The sequence below is a fragment of the Bolinopsis microptera genome, chromosome 2, assembly GCF_026151205.1.
Source record: "Bolinopsis microptera isolate Bmic1 chromosome 2, MBARI_Bmic_1.0, whole genome shotgun sequence".
NCBI classification, from domain to species: domain Eukaryota; kingdom Metazoa; phylum Ctenophora; class Tentaculata; order Lobata; family Bolinopsidae; genus Bolinopsis; species Bolinopsis microptera.
In genome coordinates, this window is record NC_087073.1 from 2,570,940 (window position 1) to 2,591,226 (window position 20,287).

Sequence of the window (20,287 nt, forward strand, 5' to 3'; positions counted from 1 at the left end):
TCAGGTCCAAGACGAGTATTGAGGAGCCAAGTCCTCATACCAAAAGATGGGATGCAAAGTTCTTCCCGTTTCTACTGAAAGCTCAAAACAAAGCAGGGTTTTGTAAAACACAGGTCCCTTCTGTTACCAGGGTAACCCCGTTAGTTACTAAAGTTACCCCGTTAGTAACCAGGGTAACCCCTTCAGTATCCGGGGTAATCCCCTCAATCTCTCCTGATAAGAACAGATCTCCTGCCACTAACACAGGTCAGTTTTACTAAGGCAGAAGTTTAGCTCACGTAATATGGGAATGTGTCCGTTAAATGTAAACTATATCTCGAAATTTCAGAGCAGTCGCCAGTAGATAACGAGGAAGAAGAGAAGAAAGAAGGATCAGTGAAGAGTGAGGAACAGAAGGATAAGTTCGAGGATCTGATGTACTACAAAAGCAGGAAATCAGGGAGCGTCCTGGTGCCGAACCCAGTTCACTACTCCGCCATCAGATCAATCAGACCCACAACGCCGGAAAAACCAGCCCAGCTTCCATCTACTGTTAGAATCAGAACCCTCACCAGGAACAAAACCACTTTTTTGTAACTCACCATTTATGTTTTTATCACACAGTAAGACAAACAGTTTACTGACAGAATACAAAAGCAAAAATGTATTAACATCACTTTCAAGGTGTAAACTGTAAAGTATAACAGCTCTAATCAATATATCCAGTAAATGGGATGTGGGTGTCGACATAATATCTGTACACTTTATTTTAGATGAACGTTTTTAAAACCGTTTAGATCGACATCCACTGTACCCTTAAATTTGGTTCAAGTTACTTAATTAATTAATTAATGTAACGTAATCAGTTTATAAACCAGTAGTGATAATTATTACATAACTAATCATAATCATGTTATAATTAATTACATATTTGTCTTTAAATGACTCAGCGCACAGTACAGCCGTCATAAGAGGTGGAGCGTATCAAAAGAGCACATGGTACAAAATATTCAACATTATTAGAATAGTCAAAACGGAGAGCTGATTACACTTTAATCATTTAATTGCATTTTACAAAAGCGTCACTCAAGAGACACATTTACAACCTCTATGCGAACATCATCACAATGAAATGATCTTTTTTTTTCAATGCAATTAAAAGGTCCGCCCGGTGCGTGTCTCCTATTACAATGTGACATCGTAATAATATTCATACCACAATAAGTTAATAAAAAGTTTATAAAAACGCAAACATAGACCTATTCATCTGGAGGCAGGCAGCGAGCAAATAATAAATATTAGAATTGTTTTTACGTTTAAATGTACAAATCTAGCATGCACATTTAGTCAAGGTACACATTTCTATCTAACATTTGGACAGACTTCAGACTTGAGGTTTGATGTGGCAACTATATAATCTTTTAAAGGATAAAGTATTTTAAGAGTCGTAAGAAAGAAGACTGATGTACTAGATGTGCAGCCGGGTGACGTGTAGGATTGCTTTAGGGTAATCCTAGAGTGGAATCCTAGGCTGCATAAGGTACCTTAAGTGGGGTAAATTTGGGCTTTGGGAGTAATGGGAGTGCTTGAGTGGGTACATGGTTGCATACGAGATACATCGGTCTTCTTTTGATGACAGATAAGCTAACTTAAAAGAAGACCTTAAATAACAAAACTAAATCGCACATTAGTCAAACTTAAAAGCTAAGGAAATCAAAATAAGATTAATCACTAATCAGTATAATTGACCGGCGTGAGGGCCTATTAACGGGGCAGCTTCTGATAACACCTGTATTCACAGCACCTTCAGTACCGAGTAAGATTACAGTATTTCGTTTTGTTTCTTCTTTCATTGGAATTCATTCGCCAACTTGTTATTTAATATCCTCGTTAAAGAGGCCAGTGATGTTCACTACACTTTTACTTCGTTATTTAGAGAGTCTCTGAAGGCCAATAGAGATTTCTTCACCCTAAGAGCAGTAAGTCTGGCACCGGGATCATGATACCAGCATTCTTGTACCAACTTCTCCATCAACCTCAAATACTGAAATTTGATTATGTTAATCATCTACTCATCTGGAAAAATATCATTGATTGAATCACACTGGGCGGCGCTCAGCCTGTCATTCCACCATATCTCCAACCGGTGTTTACAACACTAAGCCTGGGGTCCTCAGGTAAATGTAATCTTACTTCAGAGTGATAATGTACAGGACTCTACAGGACACCTCTTAACTGGGTATACACTGATAAAGAGACAACTTGGCACAGATCCAACATTCAAACTTTGTTAATCAATTTCCGTAATATGTCTACTGACTCTTCCACTCAAGACTCACTATATATTATGTGTCTAGCGGATAAAAAGAAAATAGGTCAGAAATTGGTACCATTTACCATCCCCAGTAGATTTTTTAACGAATGATGCTGATTTGAACAGGTTCCCCTAACTTTTTAGACGAAAATTGTCATTATGAGTAGGAAATTAATAGGAATATGGACGAAAGGAAAATGTAGGAGTAATGAGTAATGGCATGTCTGGCGCATCAAGGAAACTTAGAATTTGCAAGTCTGGCCCATGTCTGCTGCAAAACAGCGCGCTCAACGCGCGGCAAAAACAGCGCGTATTTTCCTCAATATTATTAGAAATATGTCGTCGCGCGCTACAGTTAATCAATTCTTTTGTCTCTAAAATAGACGTCTGTTCAAGACGCTCAAAGCGTAAATTAGAAGAGCTTCTTACTGTCTAAAATACGCAGGAACTGGCCGCTGGTTTTACACACAGGTCAGGTCACATTGTTACGCTTTTAACCGTGACTAATACCAGGACAAATCACTGTATACAATTAACTGGTCCACTGTTGGCAGGAGTTATAAAATGTAAGTCTAGACAGTGACGCAACTCCCCCCTTTACCACCACCCTGCCCTAATGGCCTGCCATTTATCACCGTCTGAGACGCGCTATGTACATATCATTACTGTGGCTTTGTCGGCCAACTCGCCTCGTCTGACCGTACCATGTTTGCTACACGTGTACATGAGTAATGTACAGAGATTTATTGTACAATAGAAATATCAATTAGCCAACATCAAAGAGGCAATGTAAGGAAGCACTTGAAGAGATATTAGAAATTCAGCCGTAACACGTAAACCTTACAATAGTTAGTAATGTTTATAGTAAGCAATAGGACCGGGCTCAGTTATTGTCATGCAACTTGTATAAGAGCAGTCTTGGGGGGTATTGGAGTGACCACTACAAGTTTGAGGCAAATTAGTGCCACGAATTAGGATGCCACATGGTGTCCCAAGTGAGACCCAACGAAAAGTGAGGCTCAAATAACAGCCGAGTAGACTTGATAATTTATCACATTTTCTGTCTAATCTGAGGGATAGCATGCCAGATGAGACAGACATACACTGCAATAGAACACTAAATTCAAAGTTCAGTAAATAGACTTACATCTAATAACTTTAGACTTCTTACTTAGTGGTGCGGTTTAACTATTTGAATTGTTTGTTAAGCTGGCTACTTAATACAAAAGTCATGTAGCTAGTCAAGAGACATTCATTAAGTTAATCAACCATTGGTCATCAGCACAATAACAATTTTAGAGTACCAGCTGAGAAACTAAAGACAGATTATGCTGAGCATTGGGAGGCATTATACTTCATATAAAATTATGTGTCTAACTCCTAACATTGCTGAATAATTAGGGTAATTATGAGATGGTTATTGTGGAGTTGGCGGGGGTAATGGTTAAATTGATAACGGTATCACCAAGACATCATTAACATTTAGACGAGACTTTGCACAAAGATAACAATCAGTCTACTTATGCACATGTAATCACAGATGATTTCGTTTTCATAGACTTAAATAAAACGTTTTATAGTGCTTCAAAACAATAAGGATAAAATTTCAACAATAAACGTGTTGCGCAACCAAAACTCAGGATCATGTGATGTAAATCGACCAATAAGAAAGAAGCTCACCTCGTCACTACCCCAATGTCTGGAGATTGCAGGTCTGCACCTGTCAACTACCACCACCTTCCGCATCTCCTCCACAGTGGGGTCAGGAGCAACGTACTCGTGATAGGGCTGTCTGTATTCCTCTACTATTGGGGCACCTGAAACAGTGGGGTCAGGAGCAACGTACTCGTGATAGGGCCCTCTCTATTCCTCGACAATCGTGTAAAAATATGGGGGTAACGGTATATCGGGGCCATGAAATCAGGCTTTAACTGTACGTGATAGGGGATATGATATTAGCAACAGGGATATGTAATATGTATTGTTAATTTTATAAATTAAAAAACAAATCATGAAATATCTCGTTGTCCAAAATATATATTTTCTGACATAGCGGTGCGATTCAGCGGTGATAGAACAAAGTGTAAAATATAAGTAACAATCGCGCTTGTTTGATAACGGCTTGTATTTTATTAAAACTCATATTGAATTTCAATGTTCTGATAGATTCATTTCCCAAGCTACCAAAACGGGTATAAACGTATAATCGAGTAGAGAAACGCTGAAATCACCCCAACAATTAGAAGACCACGTGACACAAGCTAACCAGTAACCAATCAGAAGGCAGTATAGCGGCAGGTATGCTCTCAAATAGTGTGTATTTCAAGGTGGTATTTTTATTGAACACTATCAGAGGAATCGGAGGTAGGAAAATGACGCGTTATGATTGGTTGGTTTGTGCCACGTGGTGCTGATGCTGTGTCCTGATTGGTTGGTTTGTGCCACGTGGTGCTGATGCTGTGTCCTGATTGGTTGGTTTGGTTTAGGCGAGCTCTCTTATTGGTGATTTGAGGCAACGTGACTGTCTGGAGTAAGCGACTTTAGCTTATTAACACCATTTACGGGCCCCGAATATAAGGAGGATCGGGAAGCCATGACTTCTAATTCTACAAACCACCGCATCATATAACATCTTTAACATACCTAATACCTACCGGCTACCATCTTACAATAATTCTTATAAATCCATACAAATTACAACCCCATTCATGTAGTCTGCTGGGATCAAATGAGAACGGAGTTTTCAGACTTGGGTATATATCTTATTGAACATGCTCTTCTTTGAACATGCTCTTCTATTTGAACATGCTCTTCTCAACGCAAAAGACACCATTCTTAATTCAATGTCTAAAAAGCAGGTAACTTTACTTACTTATTACTTTACTTCTTTTAATCGACTTCAGCAAAGCTTTCGACCTTGTGGATCATTCCATACTCTTGCGCAAGCTGGACCATTACGGCATAAGGGGTCAAGCCTTAAACTGGTTTAAGTCATGTCTCACTAACAGGAAACAGTTTGTATCAATTGGCTCGTCAAAATCTTCAACCAACCAAATTTTATACGGCGTGCCTCAAGGGTCAATATTAGGACCTTTACTTTTTATAATCTACATAAACGACCTACCTCAAATATCAGATATAGCAAATTTCATTATGTACGCAGATGATGCCAACATCTTCCTGATAGGAGAAAATCTTAATGAAGTTTACGATAAACTAATAACTCTTAGCGATGCTTTAGTTAAATGGGTAGATAATAATGGTTTAGCTCTCAACCTTAAGAAAACAAATTATATGATCTTCTCTCGACAAAGAAATCTTAATTATCGTGATGTGGCAATTTCTGGTGTCACAATTGAGAGAAAAACAGAAGCCCGTTTTTTAGGAGTTATAATAGATGATAAACTAAACTGGTCCCATCATATTTCTGCCATGAAAATGAAAATGTCCAGATACATAGGAGTCATGTACAAACTTAAAAAATATCTGCCTCTCGAAGCACGTCTTCAAATTTATCAAAGTTTTGTGCAGTCACACCTTAATTATTGCAGCCTTGTATGGGGTTTTGCTGCCAAGTCTCATATTGAATCGCTTTTTGTAAAACAGAAAATGGGCCTTCGAGCAGTATTACCTGGTTTCGTCAATTACTGGTACAAGGACGGTATCCCCCCAGCAAGTACCAAGTCTGGCTTTTATTCACATAAAATATTGACAGTACACAGTATCATTGTAAAGAACGCACTCATTTTAATGCATAAATTGAAAAACTTTCCTAATCTAGTACCATTGTCTCTCAAGAAAACAATTCCCAAAAGTGCACCATTATTTAATACTAACCTGGATTCTATTCTCACTACACAATGGTCAGAAAAGTATGGTCAACACCCTTACAACAACTCAGTATTTTTTAAAGGTCCACTATTAGCAATAAACCGATATAATGTTGCAGCAACTTCCCCGCCTAGTCTATTTAACCTGAACATTTACAAAACTTGTATAAAAACTATGCTCATCGATCAGCAAAATGAAAACATCGAAGACGATTGGCCTAATTTCATGTTATATTGTATAACAGGACTAAGAAAATCAAAGCGTAACATAAACCAAAATGCCGATAATAACCTTGTCTCTACATCTTAGATTATATGCACACACTTATGCATCACTCAATAATCGTCGCATATCTCATCAATTACACTGCCAACATAGGACATTCTTTTTTATCGCCGCGATTTCAAATCAAGTTACAAATTCTACAAATTTTGAAGTGCTCAGTCTTGTTTTACTTTTCTTATCTTTACCTATTAACCATTGGAAAATAAAACTTTAAATTATAAACCTTCATTGCATACTTTACCGGTAGAATCTAAATTGAATAGTTTGAGATTTCCTTTACATTTTATATTTATGCATGTGCCCCACGGGGATGAATTTCTTATTACCATTGATATTATATATATTTTTTGAGTAAACATTGGCTGGTACCACGGGCCAGTCCCCAACAAAAAAAAAAAATGAAGGAACCAATCTGAACGCATCATCAGTACCACGTGACACAAAACGACCTATCAGAACACAGTAAACACTGGACCAGAAAAGACGGTCTAACGTATCTCAAGTCTTGGTATTTTATTAAATCATCGGATATATAAAATCCTAAGCCAACAATTCTTTAGTCGAGTTATAATAATTAAGGCTTACTGAACACTATCACCCCGTGTTAACAAAGGGGCGACAACACCTGCATTATACTCTCAAACTAACCAATCAGAACACAGTATCAATACCACATGGCACAAATTAACCAATCAGAACGCGATCTGGTGGATTCGTGTAGTGTTATAGAGTCTCATGATTTGATAGGTCTTTCATTCAAATTTCTGATTGTTTCTGAATAGACTCAGTGAAGACAGATTCTAATGGAAATAAATAGCTGAATAACGCATATTCTCAATAAATGTAATAGATTTGTAGTGTTGTAATTAGTTTAAACTAATTACAACACTACAACACTAGTTCGGATAATAGAATTATTTTCTATTAGCTCTTACATTATGCAACTCAGAATATGCTCACTTTTCTTACTAATTATATATTATGTATTATATCAGTGTTTAATGTTTATAAAGTTAAGTGTATCATTATATTTATAAACTTATTAAGTTAATTGTAAAGTCAACTAATTATTAATTTATGTTTGAATTTAACAAATACTTACTCGCATTAACAGTCCTACAAGCGATTTCCCACATAACTAGCCCGAAGGAGTAGATATCAGATTTACAATAGCTATCAAAAGAGCGAGGATTTAGCTTGTCGTCCAACACTTCAGGAGCCATATATCTGAAAGAGGAGATTATTTCCAATAATCTTATACTTTTATACAAATATTCTTAACAAGCACTTGCTAATTGCACGAATAAAATGAAAAGTAAGTGAACTTCAGTTAAACTGAAGAATATTAATTTAAAATAACTTTTATGTTGTCACAGTATGATATCTAAACATGGACCAATAACAGTACGCCATCTGACACAAACTAATGAGATGGAACAATGGCAAACTTTCTTATTAACTAATACTATCAACGTTTACTTAATATCAAGTTTTAACTACATTAAGTTTCGAGTTATAAAAATATAGTTTGAGCAGGACTTGACATTGTACATTGAGATGTAGAAAAAGAACTAGGTTGCCTAGGTAACCTAGTATTTGCTCCACATCAGGCTCAAATACGAATTCTCTGTAACATTCCATTTCACTCAATTTTATTTAGTTATCAATACCGTAATCATATTTTCCTGGCTTAAAGATTCCCCCTCATTTTATTTTATTATATTGAACAATTTCCGGTGCATGTGTTAGAATCCATCCCTTTAATTTCACAGTGTAGAGTGTGACGGAATCCTGTCAGTGATATAGGGGTCATGCTGAGAGAACCAATCAAAAGCTAGCAAATTAGGAGTCTGACCAATCAGGCGCTAGAGAATATAGAGTGTGATTCAGGTAACCAATAAGAGTGAGATGTGAAACTTGATCCCACATTTTCTAAGTCTGGTTGAGAAATGGGTGAAAACTGAAAACTGGTACGACATTCGGTCAATTAGTGTTAACATCATCACGTGCAGAGAAGTTACGTCACGTGCAGTGACGTTATATCACGTGCAGTGACGTCATATCACAATTCAAAACGTGACGTCACACGTCTTATAACATATAAATTATAAATGGTATTTTTAAACACAACTAAACACTATAAAGGGAGATGGAACGATTAATTTTGATCGATTTTAATTAATTTTGACTAAACTTGACTGATCTTAACTTTTACAAATTGAGTTTTGAAGCATATTTGCTCAGTAGTGTTTTCTGAAACCTTGTACCATTATCATATCACATAATCACACGGCATTTCTGTCACCCGCACATCAGACCTCTATCTAATGTACCCTAAATATAACATATTACACTATCTTAGTACAGTATCACAAGTTGTTAGCCATTGATTTGCAGTCTGATCCAATTAATATGTAATGGGCCCAACTCTAAGTAAACGCAGAAGTAGTTCACTATATATCTTGACTATGTTTGATTCTATTTTATGATCGCTAATACTGTAATGCCTGTACTCTGTAAATAAACAAAACATTCGGAGTAACTATCTTTTCCCAGTCGTTCCAAAAGCGTTAATATCCACAGAAAGCGTGTTAATACTTATTACCCAGGCATCTTAACTTTCCACAGACGGGTTCGAACCACAAAACTTGCATAATATTAAACGTTTTACCGACAATAAGAGACTATGCTATCACTTTACCACGAATATTTGAACTCGGAAGAACAGATCATTACATCAGATAAGAACCGAAAGTTAAGCCTAACTGGGGACGAGACGGTGCCGGCACAAACCAACCAATCAGAACACAGTATGCACTGCACGTGACACAAACCGACCAATCAGAACACAGTATACACAGCACGTGACACACAGGGCAGGACGGGAGGGTGGTCGGTACTGATGACCCTCTAAAAGTGTCGGTCTACATTTATCTGTGTCCTAAGCTAGGCTTCTTTCATTTAATTTGTGTCCTGAGGTCCCTAGTCAGACTCCATTGTGAATATTTGCATATTATTCCAGTGAATACATAAAATAAAATCAACACGGTCTGACTAAGTTTTTACGATAATTTCAGGCAGTTATTTGTCTTAACAATGTCCTAACCAGAGCGTTATAGCGACATAATTATTACAAGAGTTATATCTTTGTGTTTAAAGCAAGGGACATGGCATGGACCAATCAAAACACCGTCATATCACACCGTGACAAAAACCCACCAACCAGAAACGCGGACATTGGGGCGGTCACTGCGCCAGATCTGAGTTATTCCCGGTCGGAGAGTCGTGGCTGGCTAAGTGAATGTAACGTCTATTTTCAGAAAGAGAAGTAGCCAATCAGAGCACATTATCCCACGCATGACGCACGTGACACAAACTAACCAACCAGAACGCAGTATCAGTACCACGTGTAGAATGGAGATGAGTACTGCAGCATTGATTGAGGCTCTCACATAAGAAAATGTAGGCCAATCATGAGAGTGAGAAATCTAAACCACCATGTCAGATCTGAAAACCAACACTACTACAGGTCCTACAGGTGGGAACTAGAGGTGGGAACTAGAGGTGGGAACTGGAGGTGGGAACTAGAGGTGGGAACTAGAGGTGGGAACTGGAGGTGGGAACTGGAGGTGGGAACTAGAGGTGCGGGTGGTGGCCAGGTACACTAAGTGGGCGGAGTCTGGTTACTAGTCGCTGCTAGACAACAGTAGTTGATGTCTAGACCACATGAAGATACCCAGTCAGTATACCTGCAAGGTCTGACTCTCAGAACAGCTGCGTCTCCTTTCAACAGACTGTTTGACTCTAGCTCTACTACCCGTATAAGAGTAGTGTGAGGGCAGTACACGCTGCTGTGGGTTACAATACATTGAGCATTATACTATACCCCGCACTGACACACTCAGAGCGTATAATACCATGTACTTTTCAAATATGTGAGGTATTCGGGAGCTGCATTACTTTATACAATACACAGACTCTATACAATACACAGAATTTAAGTTATACAATACACAGAATTTATTTATAATATATTTAAAACTGTATTGAATCAATACACTAACCTTAATCAATGCTTCAGCAAGGGGTGAAAAAGAAGTAAACAAAATAGTTGTAAACAAACCATTCTAGGTTTATTGTTATTGAAAGTCTGTTTTTAAAGAAAATAACAACAATCAACATCCTTAATATTACTTCTTTAAAAAGAAGTAGTATTAAGATTGTTGTTATTATCTAGTTTAAAGAACTGACCTCTTAGTTCCGACCCTGTGATCTGGAGGCCGTTCTACTTCATCGTTCTTACTGTCGTGTCTTACAGCGAGCCCCAGGTCGTTAATACAGCACTCCATGTTACTCTTTACTAGGATATTCTTACTCTTCATGTCTCTATGTGCTATTGCTGGCTTGTATCCTGAAACATGGAGGTTGGTTACTTAGTTACAACAATCAACAACAGCTACAGATACAGTAACATTACAGTGTTAGGTATCTTAAGTTATTTGTGAAGATATTACTGGAGAATCGGAGATGTTTTGAGAGAGGTGGTTTTTGAAACACAGTAAGTTAAGATCTGTAATGCAAGATGAGTCAGTATGAAAATGAGAAATTCATAATTTAGAGACAATGAAAGATTTTATTTTTTAATAGTTAATACTATGTTTAGTGTTTACAGTATGCACAGTGCACTGAAGGGGTATCCTAGGAAGTTTCTTGAACTTTTAACAGGTATCCCTCCTCATTTAACCCTCAATCAAGTTTCCTATCATTCGGCTGAGTCGACCGAAGAGATCATATAGATCCAATGGATCCTTAGCTAATTCCTAGAATCTTCTGCGCAGTTCGAAGTTATTAGGTTAAAGGTTGCTAGGCCACTAAGGTACAGGTTGCTAGGGTACAGGTTGCTAGGCCACTAAGGTACAGGTTGCTAGGCTCTAGGGTACACGTTGCTAGGCCACTAAGGTACAGGTTGCTAGGGTACAGGTTGCTAGGCCACTAAGGTACAGGTTGCTAGGGTACAGGTTGCTAGGCCACTAAGGTACAGGTTGCTAGGCTCTAGGGTACACGTTGCTAGGCCACTAAGGTACAGGTTGCTAGGGTACAGGTTGCTAGGCCACTAAGGTACAGGTTGCTAGCATACAGTTTACTGCGGGCCGGGCCCATATAATTAGCTACTTTTTAACCAGTGATAACGGTTTATATTAGGACACTCGTCGCCATGGTAACGATTAATTGTCCTCCAGTCATTAGCAATAGTTTCAAGTTGTAATAAAAGGGATATAATATTTCAATCTCACAACATGGTAACATTCCCCTGGTAACAGAACTCAGCAACTATAACCTGAGAGCAAGTTACTAGTAGCAGCTCCCTGGCCATACACTAGCTAAATGTAACGAGGGGCCAGTTGTGAGGGTGCAGCACACACACACACTGCATTAGAGGCTGCCTACATAAAGGCTTAACCACCCCCCCCCCCCCCCCCCCCCCCCTTAAAGATAAACCACTCACTACTCAGCTGTAACAGTGTTATTGTGGCCACGAGGCAATGTTGCGTAAAAGAGCAGGTAAGTGTTGCCTAATCTGATCCCCTTTTCCAAGCAGGCTGGTTGAACCTTTTGACACGAGCCATTCAGCTCCTTACAAGGAGCTATTCAACGCCCCTTCTTACTTAAGACTAGGTAAAGACCATGTTACGACTCCTCTCATCAATGTGACTAATATCGGGGTGACCAGTTTATCCCTTTGTACAGACAACATATTTCCAGACTAATTAGGCTGGAGAAAATGCTTTGAAAGCCTCATGAATTAAAAGCAATAATCTAATAGGGCAGTAATGATAACGTGACCGGGTCAAGTAAGCAGAGATTGGTTGCTTAGATACCACGTGTGAGGACGGTGACCAGGGATAGGTTGCTAGGCTACCACGTGACAGGACGGTGACCAGGGATTGGCGGGACTGATTACCGGTCTAATCAGAACAGTCCGGGCTAAGTAGGGATCATTACCAGAGAGAGGGAGAGAGAGGGCTGAGTATTATAAAATTTGAGGAAGAATTACAGGAGGATTTGAGACATGTCCGATATAAAGCTGAGTTAACAGCTGATGTTTAAAATAGCAGATACTGTACTGTTGAAACATTACAAAGTGTGTGTGAGTTCACACTAATTATACACGCTTATCAACACTAGCTCCTCAAACTAGCAGTGTTTACCTCCCTTCACAAACTAGCAGTGTTTACCTCCCTTCACAAACTAGCAGTGTTTACCTCCCTTCACAAACTAGCAGTGTTTACCTCCCTTCACAAACTAGCAGTGTTTACCTCCCTTCACAAACTAGCAGTGTTTACCTCCCTTCACAAACTAGCAGTGTTTACCTCGCTTCACAAACTAGCAGTGTTAACCTCCCTTCACAAACTAGCAGGCTTTACCTCCCTTCACAAACTAGCAGTGTTTACCTCCCTTCACAAACTAGCAGTGTTTACATCGCTTCACAAACTAGCAGTGTTTACCTCGCTTCACAAACTAGCAGTGTTTACCTCCCTTCACAAACTAGCAGTGTTTACCTCCCTTCACAAACTAGCAGTGTTTACCTCCCTTCACAAACTAGCAGTGTTTACCTCCCTTCACAAACTAGCAGAGTTTACCTCCCTTCACAAACTAGCAGAGTTTACCTCCCTTCACAAACTAGCAGAGTTTACCTCCCTTCACAAACTAGCAGTGTTTACCTCCCTTCACAAACTAGCAGTGTTTACCTCCCTTCACAAACTAGCAGTGTTTACCTCCCTTCACAAACTAGCAGTGTTTACCTCCCTTCACAAACTAGCAGAGTTTACCTCCCTTCACAAACTAGCAGTGTTTACCTCCCTTCACAAACTAGCAGTGTTTACCTCCCTTCACAAACTAGCAGTGTTTACCTCCCTTCACAAACTAGCAGAGTTTACCTCCCTTCACAAACTAGCAGTGTTTACCTCCCTTCACAAACTAGCAGAGTTTACCTCCCTTCACAAACTAGCAGTGTTTACCTCCCTTCACAAACTAGCAGTGTTTACCTCCCTTCACAAACTAGCAGTGTTTACCTCCCTTCACAAACTAGCAGTGTTTACCTCCCTTCACAAACTAGCAGTGTTTACCTCCCTTCACAAACTAGCAGTGTTTACCTCCCTTCACAAACTAGCAGTGTTTACCTCCCTTCACAAACTAGCAGTGCAGCATTACCTCCCTCCGCAGAGTATCTCACATTGGTTACAGCTCACTGAACTTCTGTGAAACTGGTTTAATCACATGGAACACTGGGCACACTTATCACGGTTAAGAAGTACAGAGATAACAGTGAAACTGGTTTAATCACATGGAACACTGGGCACACTTATCACGGTTAAGAAGTACAGAGATAACAGTACAACTGTACAATAATGCGGTGCATTGTAGCGGTGCGATAGTGCAATACAGCTACATTGCGCCGCTTCATTGCGCCGCATTGAAATAGAACATTGTAGCGGTGCACCGCTTCATAATAATTGCGCCGCATTGCAATGTAGCATTGAAGCGGTGACCCGTGACACAAACAAACAGAAGTGACCAGACACAAAGCTTCAGATACACAATATGTTACCCAGTTGATAAATGTTCTCTTAATTCTCATGACCTTTGTATCGTTCAAACTATTGTTATGTTTTCATGAACGCAGACTGCAGACCAAACAAATATCTCATCGGGGATAATATAATGAAACAAATCTGTGGCACCGCTGACAAAATCATAATAATTTTACTGACACATCACAATGGTGGTTGTAAAGTGAAAGTGAAAGTGCGCGGTATGTATCTGAAGTACAGTGGTTGTTTCAAACTTAAATAAATTGAATGTGTAGAATATTTACCTGAGGTACAGTGATAGTTGTATAGTGAAAGTGAATGTGTATTTACCTGAGGTACAGTGATAGTTGTATAGTGAAAGTGAATGTGTATTTACCTGAGGTACAGTGATAGTTGTTTATTGAAAGTGAATGTGTATTTACCTGAGGTACAGTGGTAGTTGTTCCCATTAGCGTTCAGAGTACCGCTGGTCCCCCTAATCTCGCTATGTAAGAAGGTAAGCCCGTTTGCTATGGACAGGGCGAATATGAGCATGTCGTAGTTATTGAGGGTGTTCTGCGAGAGGAAGTCGTAAAGAGAGCCCAGCTCGTGGTATTCCGTTATCAGCCACAACTCCGTCCAGTTACCTGTGAAAGTGACACTATATAGTCAACTGTATACACTACTGTGTAATACTACGTTCTCTCAAAAATCCTGACTGTAGTACCTACGTGTATAATTAATTTCTCAAACTTAGAGTTAGAGGTCCTCTAAAATGTGATGTCTGAAGAGAGCCAGTAGAGTGTTAGAGGTCCTCTAAAATGTGATGTCTGAAGAGAGCCAGTAGAGTGAGCCAGCTATAGAATTACTAATAAGATTACTGAGAACTAACTCCATTTCTAAACAATAACTATTGAATGCCATGAGACACAGCCTGTATACGCACTACACCACGTGACCTGATCCCACCCAGTCAGGGACCTGCTGCAACTCACCCGACTGGAGGATTTTCAGGGGTTACAGAGTTCCATCTGTAGTACAATGAGTTATTTGTCCTCTATTGACAAATGGGAGGCCGGCATTCCTGTTGCTCAGACTGCGCGGTATTTCCTGTCCCCAGTCAATAGTGGTAAAGAACACATAAATCATTATAATATACTCATCCTTCTCTATATATCCCTCCTCTTGTTATAAGACAGATATAGATCACAGGTCATACACTATTGACTATTCAATATATCCCTCCTCCTCCGGCACAAGGCAATTATAGATTATAGATTATACACTACTTATCTCCTGCTACACTACTCAGTTGGAGAGCTAGGAATATTTTATAGGAACTCTAGATAGTGGCCCAACTACACCACAACATCAGTACATCAGTACCTATTAGTAACAAACAGTAAATACTTGTTGTAACAAATAGTAACCACTTAGTTACCGTGCCTTGTATCTCCTTTGGTCGGTCCCTTTAGCTCTGTACTCTAATTACAGTTCACAAATGAGTTTACAGCTCATATCTCCCTCCCTGACTCCCGCTCTGTTTACTTACACTATTAGAGGTTACATCACACTAGCTATCTGTTACACTGGATAGTAATAAGTCTGGAGTAATATCACTGTTATGATATCACTCACCTTCTTGTAGAGAGAGGCGTGTACTAATCCGGTATTTAATAATACCCAATAATAAAGGTAACACCCCACCTCTCACCCCCCTGTCCTTGTTATCCCCGGGATCAGGTCCCTGTCTTACCTCTGTCCTTGTTGTCCGCAGCTATGAAGCCCAGAATGTTCTCATGTCTCATAAGAGCTGTCCTGTAGATATCCATCTCGCGAGACCAGCTCTTCTCGTCATGGGAAGCGAATATCTTCACTGCAATGTTGTCGCCTCTGAAACTACCTCTGTGCACCTGTAAAGTAACCAATCAGAACACTGTAATAGTGACTCGTGACACAAACCAACCAACCACATAATATTTAGGTGTTGGTTGTGTTACATCTCTTTACAGCAGCCCTGTCTTTGATTGGGTGTTGAGGATTCCACACTACTTAGTTGGTAGATACGCTATATCCAGGATTTTTATACTATTTATAGTGAAATATTATTCTTCAAAAGCCCCTACTACTAAGTCAAACTAATCGTATAACGAGTGGGTTCTAACTAACACAGAATAATGAAATTATCATATCCACTCGCTTAGACGATTGTTAATCGTCCATATCAAGTTATGATTGTCGAAACAATTTATGAAGTTCAACATCAAAAGCAAGAACTGAACTTGCTCGCTTACAAACTCATTGTTTTTTTCCCTCTTTTTTTCTTGTTGTACAGTGGAAATTATGTGGAATACCCAACCAACCAATCAAAACACAGTTAAAATAATGTGAACTAGCTGACATACCTCACCAAACCTTCCTTTCCCTATCGTCTCGATGAGTGTTATCTGTCGGGCAATGGTTCTCTGGTTCATTCTCCGCTCACTATTATACCCAGAACCTGCAATTAATAGTTGTGTTATTACCGGCTGCAGGGGTACAAATGTGCTAAGTTGAAAGTGTAATGTGACCCCATGATCAGCACAATTACTAAAGATGGGAACTAACCGCTGCCGAAGCTACTAGATAGGTCAGGCTGAGAAGGGAAAGCCCCCTTTCCCATGGTGACTCCGTTAAAAGGGTAGTCAGTGTGAGGAGTCAGGGAGTAGTCCTTGTGTGGAGTCCCGTAGTTACATCTCTTGTAGACTAGCACTGAGAAAGAGAAAGTGAATGTTACATCTCTTGTAGACTAGCACTGAGAAAGAGAAAGTGAATGTTACATCTCTTGTAGACTAGCACTGAGAAAGAGAAAGTGAATGTTACATCTCTTGTAGACTAGCACTGAGAAAGAGAAAGTGAATGTTACATCTCTTGTAAACTAGCACTGAGAAAGAGAAAGTGAATGTTGCATCTCTTGTAGAATTGCACTGAGAAAGAGAAAGTGAATGTTACATCTCTTGCAGACTAGCACTGAGAAAGAGAAAGTAAATGCTACATATCTTGTAGACTAGCACTGAGAAAGAGAAAGTGAATGTTACATTGGGCTCAAAGTGAAAGTGATCTTATCTGATACATTTACTACTTTATATCATACGAATCGAATACTCGCTAGGCTTTACACCGACCTATTTTAAATAAATCCTAGTGATCCATAGCCATAATACCAAAGAGCACTTGTTATTCTTATTTACTAAGAGAAGGTCTGGTTTAGACTTAATGACTAGTGGAAGTGACATTAGCTCAGACAAGTCCGGCCTATTGAAGAGTTGTCTGGCTACTTGACCGCACCAACCTCTATTATCAGTAATACTGTTCGACAAGCAATAGGGTTAAATGTAATAATACTCCCAGACTACTGTTAACTCACCCAGCAAGAGGGAGATAGCGAACAGGACTGTTAGCGAGCCCATAAGAATGTAGATAAGACCTAGTTCATCTTCAGTGGAGGTCGTTTCGCCCTCCACTGCCACCCCATCGTCATCATAGTCTGTAAAAGATAATTTTAGTAAAAGATTAAACGAATTTTGTCTGCAATTGAGTGAAGCGAGCTGAGCCTTGACTTGAAGTATGGACTAGGCTCATATTTCACAAATCGTAGTAGTAGGTCCCAGAGAAGTTGCAAAAGTTGTTAAAAAAGCATTTAACACTGATAATTTACAATGCTAAACGGTAATAAGATGGTAAAGATGAAGAAGACATAATGCAGTAATGTATAATATCAGATGTCCACTGGGAATGAATATTACAGACAGCAATCTTCAGTCAATATTGTTAAATGTTGACAAAAATGCTCGTCTTGAGCAATGAGCACCAAAGGTCACCATTTTCTTACAAAGATGGTTTCTCTATCAGCACTCAGTCAGCCTAATAGTAAGCTATGTTTTGTCTATCAGTCCACTGGTATTCTGTGATATTTCAACTTTTAACTTTGAGTGACAGCTCCAGTAATTTTGCGGACTATTTTATTTCCACTGTAGTATCAATCCATGAAACTATAACCCAGTGTAGAATACAGGCTACACTTCACATGTGGAGGTATTTAGACAGCTATTTACATAGTTACACTGGGTTTCCTGGTGCGTACTCTCAAAACCAGACACCTCGATTATCCCTTACATGGGCATCGAGACGAACCTGACAGCTCAGCCTTACTATTGATAGAAAAATCCTCATTTTACGTCTTCACTGTCTCATATATATTGGTCACGGGCAGTATAATTTAGTTATGTGTGTTATCTACTCTTTTGGAAATTAAAGGATTCTCTACAAAATACACTATTTTGTAGTGTATACCCTGAGCAAAGTGCAAGTGTTACCGTGGAAACCAGGGTACAGTGTTACCATGGAAAATATGGTTTCCATAGTAACACTGTACTGTACTATAGTTTCCATGGTTGCGCCAGTCAGAACAATGTATCTGAACCACATGACACAAACCGAAAAATTAAAACATAGTTTCGGTGCCGCGTACATAAGCCAACCAATCAGAATACAGTATGATATCATGTGACCAACCTGAAACTGACTCTATGGTAATGTCGTCAGTAGATTTACTCTGCATCTCCGACAGTATCACATGATTGTCGGGTATCTTTTCAGCACTGTTGCAGAAATTCTCACTACAGCACTGTACTTTGAACGGTCGTTCTGTGTGCTGCCTGAAATAATAAACTTTTTATATAATGTAATAAGATGTTACAATAAGATGCGCATGCTATGATCATTGACTATTTTAATCCATCGTTAATTCTTGGCCATTTAGCTTATAGTTTGATTTTGAGCAATATAAGACTTATTGAACCAATAATTTTGGACTTCTATTTCCTCTAGGCTCTAACCTTTGCAAAATAAATTTCGGGGGCTAATGTAGATATTGAAATACAACTTAAAAGCTTAACATAAGACATGAAATTGATGTTTTTAAGCCCAAACAATCAACAGGATGAGTTTGAAAATACGAAGTATAAGTTTGGATGAAAATAAACTCACGTGTTACAAGCTAAGATGGCTTGGTTAGTACAGCTTCTGTATGTGTACTGTTTGTTGTCTTCATCAAGGCTGAACTTCACAAAGCATCGCGTGTTGTTGTTGGTGATGTCGATTTTACAAGTGCCTTTCTGGCATGTGTCGCACTGGCATGTTCGGATAGAATCTTTTCTCGTGTTCTCGTCTGCAACCAATTCAAACTTATAGGGTTTATCTGAATCTATATGGCGTATAACAGAATCTATTTTTGAGATGGACTCGGCAGTAATGGGTGTGACGTATTTCAAACCTTGGCTAAGAGCAGATATCCAAAGAATGTAAAGCAGGATTATAGTCACTCGGAGCAGCATTCTCTTCACTTTACACAACTTAACATTCTGAATTGTGAAGATTGTTGAATTGTTCAAAGAAACTTTCAAATAATTATGCATTGTGTTTGTCAATTTGCTCACAAAACGAATGATTATCACATATGCACAACTGCACAAATGGTATTGAATTGAAATCTGATGAATGATTATAAAATGAGCATACATTGCATTTGTGTAAGTTCTCTCTCAATATATTATATTATATCAATAACTTCTTCACTTTAATATCTCAAATTATCAATAAAAATTGTTGTTTCTGTCTGTATGCCGATTGGGTGTGTGCACATTGGGTAAAATAACACATTACACTCAGGGTAGCCATGGTTTCTCTCTCTCTCTGTTCTGGTCAACGGTTTCTGGCCTCTTACGATAAAGATGGAGGCCTTCTCGCCGTGCCCACAGAATGCAACTCCTGCTAGCTGCATTCCAGGACTCCCAAAGTATATACGAAATCATAAAATAATAAATATCAATGCAATTAGTAGCCATGGTTTACTGCAAGATATCTATGGAATTGCATGTGCATTTTAATTTTCTGTAAATTGCGCAAAATATTGACCAGACATGTGCAAATTCGGTGAACATTTGTTAATTGAAATGGAACATAGTACAGCAGCCAAATAAAATCTAAGATAAACCTTTAATAATATATAATACGAAAATAGAGAATAACATCACCTAATTATTATAAGGACATTATTATTAGACATAACTGAAACAAACTCTATTCGGATGTCAAGAACTCTTGAGACAGTTCTAAGTTTCAAAGTTAAATTATAAGGATTTAAGAAAGATATGATTTTTAAAAGTTTTGTGAATGAATGTTATTTTTGGAATATTTCCAAAGAAGTATTAGGAAAAATTGATGCAACCAATCATGTTTTAAATAACAAAGAAAAGCATAATGAATA

The 20,287-nt window shown here is 38.7% G+C and overlaps 1 protein-coding gene across 1 annotated transcript; it reads right to left on the reverse strand.

Annotated features, from left to right (window-relative positions):
• Positions 1-617: 617 nt before the first annotated feature.
• On the reverse strand, positions 618-19,392 carry LOC134826464 (activin receptor type-1-like). The gene is made up of 12 exons (XM_063838846.1): positions 19,295-19,392; positions 19,009-19,189; positions 18,535-18,677; positions 17,387-17,506; positions 16,588-16,731; positions 16,386-16,480; positions 15,737-15,893; positions 14,424-14,627; positions 10,661-10,820; positions 7,512-7,636; positions 3,974-4,110; positions 618-2,023 (listed from the first exon to the last, which is right to left on the reverse strand). The coding sequence occupies exons 1-12, from the start codon at positions 19,353-19,355 to the stop codon at positions 1,892-1,894; spliced, it is 1,659 nt and encodes a 552-aa protein (XP_063694916.1). The 5' UTR covers positions 19,356-19,392; the 3' UTR covers positions 618-1,891.
• Positions 19,393-20,287: the final 895 nt, after the last annotated feature.

What these genes read in the sequence shown, in the direction of transcription:
- LOC134826464 (XM_063838846.1), bottom strand. Translation starts at nt 19,355, where the DNA reads ATGCTGCTCCGAGTGACTATAATCCTGCTTTACATTCTTTGGATATCT. An exon ending in TTGTAGGACTGTTAATGCGA is followed by an intron (nt 4,111 to 7,511) that starts GTAAGTATTTGT and finishes CCACTGTTTCAG; the next exon opens with GTGCCCCAATAGTAGAGGAA. An exon ending in GACATTGGGGTAGTGACGAG is followed by an intron (nt 2,024 to 3,973) that starts GTGAGCTTCTTT and finishes ATCAAATTTCAG; the next exon opens with TATTTGAGGTTGATGGAGAA.